The 13,177-nt window shown below is 43.1% G+C and overlaps 1 protein-coding gene across 1 annotated transcript; it reads right to left on the bottom strand.

Annotated features, from left to right (window-relative positions):
* Nucleotides 1–340: 340 nt before the first annotated feature.
* On the bottom strand, nucleotides 341–6,044 carry LOC123056040 (probable H/ACA ribonucleoprotein complex subunit 1). Its single transcript, XM_044479803.1, has 4 exons — nucleotides 5,796–6,044; nucleotides 5,350–5,714; nucleotides 1,311–1,422; nucleotides 341–1,177 (listed from the first exon to the last, which is right to left on the bottom strand). Exons 1-4 carry the CDS (start codon nucleotides 5,884–5,886, stop codon nucleotides 657–659), a joined length of 1,089 nt encoding a protein of 362 aa, XP_044335738.1. The 5' UTR covers nucleotides 5,887–6,044; the 3' UTR covers nucleotides 341–656.
* Between the last annotated feature and the right edge of the window lie 7,133 nt (nucleotides 6,045–13,177).

The following is a 13,177-nucleotide window of genomic DNA, read 5'->3' as shown; positions in this document are numbered from 1 at the left end:
GACGTGTTTGGTAAAATGCCAAAGAAAGATAGAGAGAGGAAGAAGAAGAATGATGTGTGGGCCCCACCTGTCATAACGGTCAGCTTAACGGTCAAAATAAACGGAGTTGACTTTGTCGCCACGTCGGCCCTGATAGGTGGGTCCCGCATGTCATAAACGTGTTTAAATCGTCTAAACTGACAATTTTTCAAAAATGGTAGTTTTTGTCACAAAATTAAAAAAATTGATAGTTATCAGTCACTTTTTTGAATGTGGTAGTTTTGTGGGACGGCAACCCCTAATGTGGTAGGGTTTTGTCAAATACTCGCATACAGAAGGAATTAAGTGCACCGTGTAGAACTTTGGCTATATTCCTCTGTGATTTTATTGCACAATAACATATTCCCATAACAGTAAACATGGAAATTGATACATACAGTACATGGAGAACACATATAAAGTGGGGTATTTATACATAATTACATACAAGAACACAGAGGGGTGGGTTCTCCAAGATCACCACTGTGCAAAGTGCAAACCGGGCTCTCGTACGTATACGTACGCAGTTTATTTATCAGAGACCATATTTACCAGCAACTTACTATACGTGCGCAGAGCAACGTCACGCAGAGTTGCACGCACGCGTAGGTACGTATGCATGGCTGCACCTCGTGTGCTCAGTTGCGGACCTCCGCGCGGTACATGGGCTCCGGGACCTCGTCCGCGCGCGCACAGCAGCGGCAGCCATGGTACCCGTTACCGCAGCAGCCCCATTGACATCCACTGCCGCCACCGCCTCCGCCGTGTCCGGGGTAGCCACCGCCGCCGCCACCACCGTGGCCCGGGTAGCCGCCGCCGCCTCCTCCACCGTGGCCCGGGTAGCCGCCGCCGCCTCCTCCTCCACCGTGGCCCGGGTAGCCGCCGCCTCCTCCTCCTCCACCGTGGCCCGGGTAGCCGCCGCCGCCTCCTCCTCCACCATGGCCCGGGTAGCCGCCGCCGCCTCCTCCACCGTGGCCTGGGTAGCCTCCGCCACCTCCTCCACCGTGTCCTGGATAGCCGCCGCCTCCTCCTCCACCGTGGCCTGGGTAGCCTCCCCCGCCGCCTCCAGGGTAGCCGCCGCCGCCGCCTCCGGGGTAGCCGCCGCCGCCGCCGCCGCCGTAGCCCTCTACGCCGGCTTTCTTCTCCTCCTTCTTGGCCTCTACATGAACAGAAAAACATTGTGCATTGAAATTAGGAGCAGCACGCAGCAAAGCAAGATTCCTAGCCTAATGACGACCAGTTAACTCCTGCTAGTTCAAAAGTACTCCAAGATCAGTATCGGGTTAGCTCACGAGTTTGTTCAGTTGAGGCGACGAGGATAGCAGCAGCAAGCAGGAGAGCAAACACAAGTAGACCCTTGGACGCCATGCTTGACACCCTCTGCTTCTTCAGTGCTTCTAGTGGCTAGTGTGATGGAGGATATAGATTAGCATGCAGAGCAAACCAATTTATAGGAGGGAGAGGCCAATGGAGGGCTTGGATAAGATGGCTAGCTAGGGAGGAGCAGTGAGTGTGAGGTGAGCCAGTTGACGCTGGGGTCTCTGGGTGTCGTCGGCAACGCGGACCCCGTGGAGCGGTGGTGGTTGGAAGGTGGACGGTACACATTAATGCATCCCAGCAATCTAGCATCCAAGCAAGCTAAGCTCGCATCATCTGCAGGATTACCAATGGCGCCAGCCTCTGACTTAACTGGACTATGCGCGGTGCAGGTGGGCACCGTTCGTGCGACGACAAAGTCGTACCCGGCGTCTTCCATTGCATGCACGCAACGCGTCAATCTCATTAATCAGCTGTGGGTCAAGTTAGACACGGACGCATGTACATCCAAATCAGCCGAGAGCATATTCTGGATCGGATATCTTCTTCTGCATTTGGAAACCGGTACATTACCGGAGGTGGAGCATCGCTGAAACGTTCGTACGTGGTGGGTAGTCTTTGAAGCAGCCACTAGCCCACTATCATCTCCCCGTCGTTCACTTATGTACGCACAGTGAACTTACGAAATCGTTATCCAAGGCCACGTACCACACACCCCCATCTACCGGACCTGCCTGGTCGCTCGATTGTTTCGTGATTTGCAAAGTAGTTTAATCTCGCATGAGAATACAGTAAGTTTTAAGTTTCAGTCGATGAAACTTACGACTTTTTATCTGAACTTGCGTTTCTCGCTCGCTCGCTGGTTGCAAGAAATAATACACTTGTATGTTTCTTGACTTTCTGAATTTTCTGTTAGAGTTAATTTCATTTTTTACCCTAAGTTATAACTTTGTTCCAAGTTTTACCGCCATTTTTAACGCCCCGGCCACAATCATCAGATCCCGGCCGTTACGTCCGGCGGGATCTAGACCGGCCCTACAGACTAACACTTGTCTCTTTTGCACGCTTTGTTCTCACTCGTGCGTAACCGGGTCAACTTCCCAGCCGGTCACCCATTCTCAAATCGCTTGAAACCAAGTACACTTCACTTTGGGGTTCTTTGTGAATGAGCTCCCAGGAAAGAAGTTGTTGATATGAGTAGTCAATCATTCCTATTACGCCAGGCTCTCACGTACACCCTCACTCAAAAGAACCGTCGTCCTTGTCGGCCCACAGGAACTTTCCCTCTAGGCACACGTTTGTCCGTCCAGTCCGGCTCATGTGTCATGTCATGTGCCACGACGGGCCACACATGCCACATGTCCATGCACCTGGCGCGCACATGTCTGTGTAACCACAAGAGTCGGCTCTGATACCAATTATAATGCCCTGACCACAACCACCGTTTCCCGACTGTTACGCCCGGCGGGATCTAAATTGGTCCCACAGACCAACACTAGTCTTTCTTGCGCACTTCGTCCTCACTCGTGTGCACTCGGGATCAACTTCTCAGTCGGTCACCATCCTCAAATCGTTCCAATCCAAACACACTTAACTTTGGAGTTCTTTGTGAATGAGCACCCGGGAAAGAAGGAATTCCTTATTGATATGAGTAGTCTATCATTCCTATTAAGTCAGGTGTCACACGTTTCTATCACTGCTTCACTACCGGAGCTAGCTTGACCTTGTTGATGACAGGCAGGAAGTCTTCATGCACGTGAACCCTTGAATAGATCTGAAGCAATTGACACCAAATCTTGTTGTCGCACACATACGACGGTAAACCCTAACCTCCCAGCCCCTAGGAGACCCCGAGAATCTATGCCAAAGCTCGATCGACTACGTCAAGATGGACGATCTCAAGGAGGTTCGGAGCCTGGAAGACAAAGTCAAAGAAGAAGCGCCGCCATACACCCGAGCATTGCACCTGTGAGGACCCTCACCAAAACTACTAGCCAGAGCAAAGGCACTGAGATTTCCCTCCCCGCCACCACTAGCTGGATGGGCAGCCAGAGGAAAGGCTAATCCACAGGCTCGCCAGCGAAGCCTGAGGGCGGGAGGGGGGGGGGGTTATTCCCTAGCCGGAAAGGGGAGAAAACTGTTGGACCATTACAGATTATGTACATATCCAGTTCGATCTCCAACATGTAAGGAGGACTAGAGTGTTTGGAAAGAAAGCATTAAGACAGAATAAAAAGCGTGTACATATGATGTGGCAATTTAGTTACTCTTGTAAATAGTAGTTGCTGACATCAACAATCTGATTAAAGAGCGGGGGGTGGGGGGGGGGGGGAGGTATCCTTGTTTTAGACTTTTCTCTACTACTTAAAAAGAACGTAATGTTCCCATTTCACGTCTCTTTTGTCTAACCTTCCTTATATATGTTCTACTCTTTCCTTCTCCTCTTTGATTTTTTCTCTCATCTCTGATTTTCTCGCATCCATTCTCCCTAAAATAGAATCTATTGTCTCATGTTTTTTCCCAAAAAAACCACATTTTGTTTGGTAAGTAATTAAATTCTTATCAAATAAGTGTCTAACAATAAAATGGCAGGTAAATCATGGCGATTGCATACAAAAACTTGCTAAGATTTAGCGCATCAATATAATAATAGACACGCAGTCATCAGCTAATCTACTAGAATGTTTATATTCCTGTTGCAACGCACGGACAATTGTCTAGTTCTAGTTAAAAAGGCCACTTTCTTCACTATTAAGTTTCAGCCCGGACACCTACGGATCCATCATGAGTCATTTTATGGACCCAATCTGGCCATTTACAGCCAAAGCCTATAATAAGTTCCAACAGCTCAACAAGGAAATCTAGATTTGCTCTATCAAAAGCTTTCTCGTAATTAGTTCAAGCACTACTCCTTTGTCATGGGATTTAGCCAAAGAGTGGATGGCTTCATGAGCTGTTACACTCTCTGTAATATATAGCACCCTTAATGAAGCAGACTGCTTACTACTCCCTCCGTCCCATAATATAAGAGCTTTTTTTACACTAGTGTAGTGTCAAAAACGCTCTTATATTATGGGACGGAGGGAAGTACTTACTAGCTAGAGATAAGCCTATCCATGATTAGGGCAAGCCTATTGGTACAAACTTCAGTGAAAACTTTAGAAAAACATTAACTGATGGCCCGAAACGTTTTCATGGTTGTAGCACCTGTCTCCGACCAGAGTAAGGGAAGGAAGAACCTGGTGTGGTTCTGTGTGTATGAGACACAAATGTATAATGTACTACAAGAAAATGTTGCCGAATTCTTTCTTAGAGAAATCATACAAACCACATGCCGAATTCCATTAATAAAAAATGAGCAAGACCAGGAGGTGAACTGTGATACTCCCTTCGATTCAAACTAATTGATACAGTTTTAGTACAACTTTGTAATTTAAATCGGTGGGAGTAGTACATTTGGCGGGATTGCGTTATGTGCACAGTAAAAATATTTGTAATCGTTCTCAATGCTTTTTTTTTGTATTATCTTTGTGATGTGAATGAATTTGTGCTCGCTACTGCCACTTTGTGCTGCTTTCTGTACATCATCGCTGGAGAGGTGTGTTCGGGCAAGCCTAGCTAAACCTCGAAATATATTCCTAAAAAACAATATCAAAGACTGTTCTTTGACATAACCTCACGTCGCAGACGGCTGCGCTCTCAAAACTATATGTGGTTAATTTTATACCTCGGATTTGTATACGAGTTAGTATACGGTTTCGAACAAGAGTCATGATATTTTGTTATTATAACATGCATGACAGTTGCATGTATTATATATTGTGCAAGAAAGAGAAGTCTTACAGGGTGAATACACGATCAGAACAGAGTTCTGGTATTATTGGATAAACATAACTGTGCAATCTGTACGTACGCGTACATACATACATGCACCTACCTTCTTATTGACCACATATACGAGTAGTTACTACGTGCAGGCAAGTAGCAACGTCCGTGTGGAGCATCTGGCACTTAGTTGCGGACCTCCGCCCGATACATGGGCTCCGGGATCTCGTTGGGGCTTGCGCAGCAGCGGCAGCCACCATGCCCGTGCCCACAGCACTGGTACCTGCAGCCGCCGCCGCCGCCGCCGCCACCGTGGCCAGGGTAGGCGCCGCCGCCACCGTGGCCAGGGTAGCCGCCGCCGCCTCCGCCGCCACCGTGGCCAGGGTACCCGCCGCCGCCGCCGCCGCCCCCGTGGCCAGGGTACCCCCCGCCGCCGCCGCCGCCTCCGTGGCCAGGGTACCCCCCGCCGCCGCCGCCGCCATGGTAGCCACCGCCTCCGCTGCCGCCGCCGTGGTAACCCTGAACACCGGCCTTAGTTTCTTCCTTCTTGGCCTCTGCATGAACAAAAACGGTATTCATGTGATTAGTAGGACAACAGGTTTCTTAGCCTAATGATGCGCTGCTAGCTAGCTCACGAGTTTGTTCAGCTGTGGCCACGAGGAAAGCCGCAGCAAGCAGGACAGCAAACACAACGAGACCCTTGGACGCCATGCTTGACACCCTCATCGACCGATTGAGCAGTAAGTACTTTCTAGTAGCTAGTAGCTAGCTTGTGTGATGGATGAGGTAGATACCCATGACGACGAAGCCAATTTATAGGCGCGCGGGAGAGGCCAATGGGGGTATGGATAGGATAGGAGGAGCTGTGACCAAGTTGAGGCTGCGCTCTCGGCTCTCCTCTCCTCCATGAATCCATGCATGGTTGTCGGCAACATGTGCACTACATGGACGTGCGAAGGGCCCCGTTGGTGGGGCAAGAGCGCGCGTTACCGGTTGGGAGATGGACGGCATGCATCAACGTCTAGCAGACACCTTGCGCAGCGGTGAGGAAACGCAACGAAGTTCGACCCGGCGTCATGCATGCACGCACCGATCAGCTCCGGTAGATATTATCATACTATTGTGACACGGGTGCATGAATGTAGCTGCACATCCAAATCGATCGGATAGAATGCACATGTCTTGTTCTGAATTTGGAGAGCTGCACAGTGGAGATCGTTGCAACGTGTATGGTCGTTCTCGAAGGTAACGTGGTGGCTCTTCGAACCGGCCATGTACCATGTATTTTCTTAATGATGATTTGAAGATTGCTCAGCATGCCTGCCATTGCTATCATTTTTTCTTCATATTTTCATCTTCAGAAACAAATTTCTTGTGGGTTTAGCTCCGGACTTGATTGATAATGGGGTTAATGTTTGTCAATATGCGGATGACACGTGTTATGTACTATTCATGACCCTGAGAAAGCTTAAAACCTTAAGTTGTTGCTTTATGTTTTTGATGTTTTTATCTATTGGGGCTGATAATAGTGTTACTGAATTTTATGCTGATATGTTCCTTGCCTATGAAATATTTAGTGGTTCCTGTTATTTTTTTCCTGAGCTTAAGACTATTGACTATCATTTCCTGCTAGCTAAGATGTTGAAAAGGTTGGACATTTGAAAAGGTGGCTCCTCTTCTGGAGGTAGAGTTATTCTCATCAATTCTAGCTTGACTGGTATCCCTTTCTTTTTTCATGTGTATGTTCATGCTGAATAAAACTTCGTTAAAGAAACTGGACAAACCTAGGAGGAAATTCTTTTGGGAAGGTGGGAGTTTAAGGAAAAATATATATCATATGGTTAAATGGAAAGTGATTTATAAATCTAAGAATAAGGGGGGACTTCGTGTTATTGTCTTGAGAAAGCAAAACATCAACCAACTAGTTAACTGGTGGTGGAAATCAGAGAATAATATTGTCTTGTGCCAGTCTATTGTTAGAGCCAAATATTTCTGGAATAAAACGGTGGCTTCAGTGAAGCCTAGATTTCTCAGATTCTTCTTATTGGAAATCAATTATGAAGGTTAAAGATGTGTACATGTCTGGTAGAAAAGTGACATTAAACAGTGGCAAACCTCATACATTTTTGGCATGATGCTTGGCTAGGGGGGTCCCTCTAGTGGATCAGTTCCTCAGCTTCATGACATTTTGCTTCGCCTTGTAGTTTTGCTGAGGCCGGTGGTAAGAATTTTTTACTGAACTTTCGTAGCATAGTGAGCCTGGAGCAACAGAATTAGCGGTGTGGAATCCTCCATAGGGCAGGTGAAAATTCTCTAACAAATGTCTTTGATTGTGTTAATTGGTCGTTGCGAAATACGGCAAGTTTTCCACCAAACTGGTTACCAATAGCTTGAGAAAGATGTGCTGGAGCTAGTAATAAGTAGATTTGGAAAGCTCATGGTCCTCTTAACACTAAAATCTTCATGTCGCAATCATATCGTAAAGCCATCTTAACGCGGGATAATACGGTAAAAAGGAAATGGTCAGGAAATCTTGTTTGTTCCATGTGTGATTCGACTGAATCAACTAATCATTTTTCTTTCACTTGTGCTGCCGCTCGCTCTTTTTGGGGTACAATTGGGAAGCTCTTTGGGGCGAAATGTTGTCCCAACTCTCTCTGGCAAGCGATGGTCTGGCTTTTATGCTTTTGTTCCTGGAAAAGAGAAATATTATATGTTGCGTATCTCGGTTGTTTTCTTGGGGATTTGGGTTACCTAGAAAAAAGTGACGTTCGATGGCCATGTTATGCAAATTACTAGTGAGGTTGTTTTCACTATCTGTTTTATTTTACACTAGCACTAGTACAGAAACAATCTTTGGTGGTGGTTTTGTTCATGGCCCACCGGCGGTTCCTTGTACCGCCTCAAAACTTGTGTCTCTAATACTCCGTCCACCGGAGGCAGTTTCCAGAAGCGATTGCGAAATACCAGCCGCTTCTAATGTTTTCAGCCACGTAGGCAGTTTCCCCTTAAGAGCCGTCTCCATTTTATCTTCAGGGTTCTCTATTTCATTTCATTTTGGACCCACCCCAAAACAGAAATTCACATAAACTACTATTCAAAAATTAGCAAACTATTCCATAAAATATCACATGCGTTAACATACAATACCACTTACAACAAGATACAAGTTCTATAAGACACAACAAAGTAAAGTCCTAAACATCACAAATCCCAACACCTAAACATAATCATAGGGTTCAAGCAACAACAATGGCATCACCTACTCTAGCACCTCCTCCAGCATCTCCAGCACCACAGGCTCATCCATCGGCAAAATCATCACTTTCTTCGTTAGAAGAGGAGGCATGATCTCAGTCGGCATTAGGCCATACAATCCTGGAACATGGGTCCTGAGCTATGCAACCTTGGTTTCCATCATAATTGTTGGCCGTTGGGTGATGGTGCCTTGCTTCAAGTTGGCGCCACGAAGACGGGAAGTAGAGAATGCACTCTTGAATTTAACAAGAACAACATCCTTGACATAATGATCAACAACCCTGAAGTTCCAATGACCTAGCTAAAAGGTGATGGAGAGCATAGGCAACAATGCAGGCAGGTGAAAAAATGGTGCTCCTGACCTTGAATATGGCAACATTGTCGACAACACCATATTCTACATACAGATGAAGCTTTGTGGCATAAGCTATATTCATGACCTCAGGAGGACGAACATACAACTGAAAAAGGAAAATAAACAAAATAAATAAATTAGATAAACTGAATGATACCCCTCAAGTTGTTGTGCTAATCAGATGCAATATATTTCAATGGTATTTGGTTGTATGAAACATGGATAAGAAATGGTTAATTTATATTCAACTAATAATGGAAAACTATTTCCCATGCATGCTGTGACAGGCATTTGATGAGGTGGCATGGTGCATCTTAAGACTACAGAACTAGTACCCCTAAAAAAGATAATGGAAGTAGTGCGGATCAATTATTAAAGTATATATGATGCCCACATCAGCACACTAAAAAAATATGGGCAATTACCAAATCTAGGAGCAGATGTTTTGCATCATTACTATTCATCTAAGAACAACATATATTTGTAAGTACCAACCTAAGCTAGAGAAAACTAAGAGCATGTGAGACCATCAAATGAAACTCAATGATAAAATTGTCCCAGAGCAAACACAAACACAAGCAGGAGACCAAAAGACAAATTTACCTCACCGTCCACATTCTGACTGCACTTGCTTCGAGATGGTATATCACCAGTCATACCTCTAGGCCTTTTCCCAATTGACATGTGGAAAACAAATGATAGTTGAACGAATTATAAAAACAAAATCATAGTTGCACTGTGCTCCAACATCGAAACATACTATATGTATGGATCTTAAGGAAAAAATTCATAACTATGCAAATATAGTGACACGACATTTGGTGGAAGGAACATGGACTTTCACTTTAAGAAATATTTAAGCTAAAGTCTTTCAATTTTATTTGAGAGAGAAAAACTCAATCAGAAGGAAAAATTCATCTAATTTTTCTACAGTCCTTTCTTTTGAATCAAGCGGACGAGTAGTGTCACCATAGGAAAATTTTCTTACTAATATGATTTCCCCCTAATTTTCCACTAAATAAAAAAGGCCCCATACAGTACAAACTAGCACAGAAGATGAACAAAATTACCTTAGCATTTTCACTCTCGCCGAGGGTCTTGCTAGGATTCATGATTCTGGAATGTGAACCACAGAGATTTGATGGACACAACACGTTTACTTCAATTAAAAAACAAAATAATAAGGAAACAAAAAGAATTGAAGAGTGAAATTGAGTCCCACTTACAAACAGAAAGTAATGCACAATTATAGAATCAAAATATCAGAGAATCCTACGTTGAAAACGCTCTCACGAAACTGTCAACAAGGAAGACCGAGAGAACAAAAGAGAGAAGAATATGTGAGGAGCATAAAAGGAGAGGAGTGGGGAAACTAAAACACTACTTGCTTAGAAAACCAAACTGCGTGCCACTTCGCAACCCAATGCGGTTGGTTTCTCCCCTACCTTCCGCCCACACCGGAGCCCTCTGTTTCCCAATGGGGTGCCACACGCACTGACACCCCACCCAACCCCTTCGCTTAGCCCCTCACCGCCCCGTTTGAAAATGGGGGTAAACTGGGGATGCTTTTGAGATGCCCTAAGAGCATTTCCAACAATTGCCCTATTTTAGGGCAGTAGTCGCTTTATGGCCGTTAGAAGGGAAAAAACCCTCCAAGAGCTGCCCACATTTTTTATACACATTTAACATTTTCCAAATGCTTGAGTAAAAATTTTCAAATACTTGTTCTCTATTTTTTTCAAATGTTTTTTAATATTTCTTATATACATGAACAAAAAAATTTAATTTTTTTATACATGCTCAACAGTTTTCTATACACATTTAGCATTGTTCAAATGCTTGATTAACATTATTCAAATACTTGTTCAACATCTTTACAAATGCTTGATTAACATTTTTATATACATGATAAAAAATCATCATTTTTAATACATGGTCAACATTTTTCGTATACACATTTAATATTTTTTAAATGCTTGATCCCATTTTTATATACATGATAATATTTTTTATCATTTTTTAATACATGGTCAACATTTTTGCTATACACATTTAACATTTTTTGTTCTCCACTCCTTCGTTTCTGGTGAGCAGTCTTCTAGTAGACTCTCACAGAAGTGCCTTTGTTGAATAAAGCTCTCATGATTTCCCTAAAAAAAATGATTCATCAACATTTTTCAAATTGTTTAATTTTTTTCAAATGCTTGACTAACATTCAGGTCAATATTTTTGCTATACACATTTAATATTTTTCAAAAGCTTGATCAACATTTTTTAAATACTTGTTTAAATATTTTTCAGATGCTTGATTAACATTTTTTAAATACATCAAATTTTATGTATTTTTTTTCCTATAGGTGATAAACATTTTCTCTATAGGGGCGCCCCAATCGAAAAGAGATAGGAGCAACGGCACGCAGCCCGGACGGAAACTGATATTGCTTATTTAGTGGCAACAATCCACCAGCCTGCTTTGACTTGGGCCGGGTAACTGCTCTTGTAGCAGGCAGCACGCCACCAGCACACGGTTTGTCTAAAAAAAAAGGCATAACACGCGGTAGTTATTTCTCGCTCGCTGTGAGACGTAACAGCGGCTGGCCTCTGCAGCAGTGCCACTGCCCAGCCAAGTAATGTAGCAGCAACGTCTGTTTTTTTTCTCTGTTTTGCGACGGATTTCTTATACATCTAAATCATTTTTATGCACATTTAACAATTTCTAAAAACATTATTAACATTTTTAAAACAAATATTTAAACAATTGTGTATAAGGGTTAACTTGTTTTCCAAATACACATGAAACATTTTTTATGAATGGTACAATACATTTTGTTAAATTGTGCGAAAATTAATTACGTTTTATAATCCTTTAAAAACCATAAACATATTTTTGAAACACTTGAACATTATTTAGAATGTAGCGTACCTTTTTTGAAAGTCTCATAAGATTTTTTTAATTACCTGACATTGTTTTACTATTGCATATTTTTTTTGAATGCATGAACATTTTTGAATGTCTGATACTTTTGTTGAATGGTACCAACATTTTCTAAAAGTCAAGTGACCATTTTTTTTCATTGCAGGTACATTTTTTAAATGTGGTACGAACACTTTTCTAAAAGTTAAATATATTATGTTTTGTAATTTACTTAGTACTTTCTAAATAAAATAAAAACAAAAACATGCACATGACATCACCGTTACGAACTAACATGGCTATTGGGTCAGCACACTACTAGCTTCCTGTAGGCGAGCTAAGGTACTATCTCACATAGAGCAAGACATAGTCGCGCCCGACAGAATATGATTCTTTTGATCACTAATTAGAGGATATCCCGTGCAGAGGTCACTCCCACCTTCTCTGATTGTGACATGTAGCATACTGCATGTGCGCCAATTGTCACTACCTGGAAGTTTTGTCTTTTTTTCATATATTTATTTTGAAACATTTTATCTCTTGAACTGTGCGTTCAAATCACGAATCGTTTTCACCATTACATTTCTGGCGACCAGATCTTCGGAAAAAGATACCATGTTAATATATTTCGACAAACTTTTGTAACAAAAAAGGGAAATAAAAAAGTCCCAAAACTGGAAACAAAAGAAATTTGAAAACCAAAAAATAGCAAAACCAAAAATATTAAGTCAAAAACCACCAAAGCACAGTTGAGCGTTGCACTTGTTTTTGGAAAGCACACATGTGCTTTTCCCTTCTTGGAAAGCATAGTTGTGCTTCTTGCGAAAGCATAGGCTATGTTTTTTATCTGAAAGCACGGGCTGTGTTTTTTTTTCATTTTTCTGGAAGCACAACTGGCTCTTTCCTTTTCAGGAAGTATAGGTGTGCTTCTCGTGAAAGTGTAGGTTGTCCTTCTTGTAGTAGTAAAAGTCTTCCCAGCACAAATGTGCTTCTCGCGGAAAAGCACTGCATCCTTAAAAATAAGTTGCACCAAAACCTTGGAAGACCAAGAAAAGGCCGAAAAGCCAAAACAACCAAACAAAACCAGAAAACCCAAACTGAAAACCCGAGGGTCTGCCCATCGTGTAACACATGATGGCGGTAGGGGCGAACCAAGTGATGTGCTTCTAGCCCACCAAAAATGACCGATGGGTCCCCCAAGAGGGTATCCTTTGATTAGTTGGTCTCCTATTTTTTTAGAATAAACATGAGTCCTCCTACTCGGGACTCTGTGCAAGATGAAATTAGCTCAAAATTTGTTTTCGGTCAATCTGTTTTCTCTTTCATTTTTTTGGTAAGTTCTATATTTAAAATTTAAAATGTGAAACAATAACCAAAAAAATAATTTGCAAAATTCTAGAAATGATAATGAAATTTAGTTTATTATATTGCATTGAGGACCCTTTATAACTGGTGATCGTCAGCTAGAGAGCGGGCGAACAATTGGTTCG

Source organism: Triticum aestivum, chromosome 2D, assembly GCF_018294505.1.
Source record: "Triticum aestivum cultivar Chinese Spring chromosome 2D, IWGSC CS RefSeq v2.1, whole genome shotgun sequence".
Taxonomy (NCBI): Eukaryota; Viridiplantae; Streptophyta; class Magnoliopsida; order Poales; family Poaceae; genus Triticum; species Triticum aestivum.
This window is presented reverse-complemented; position numbering and strand designations above follow the sequence as displayed.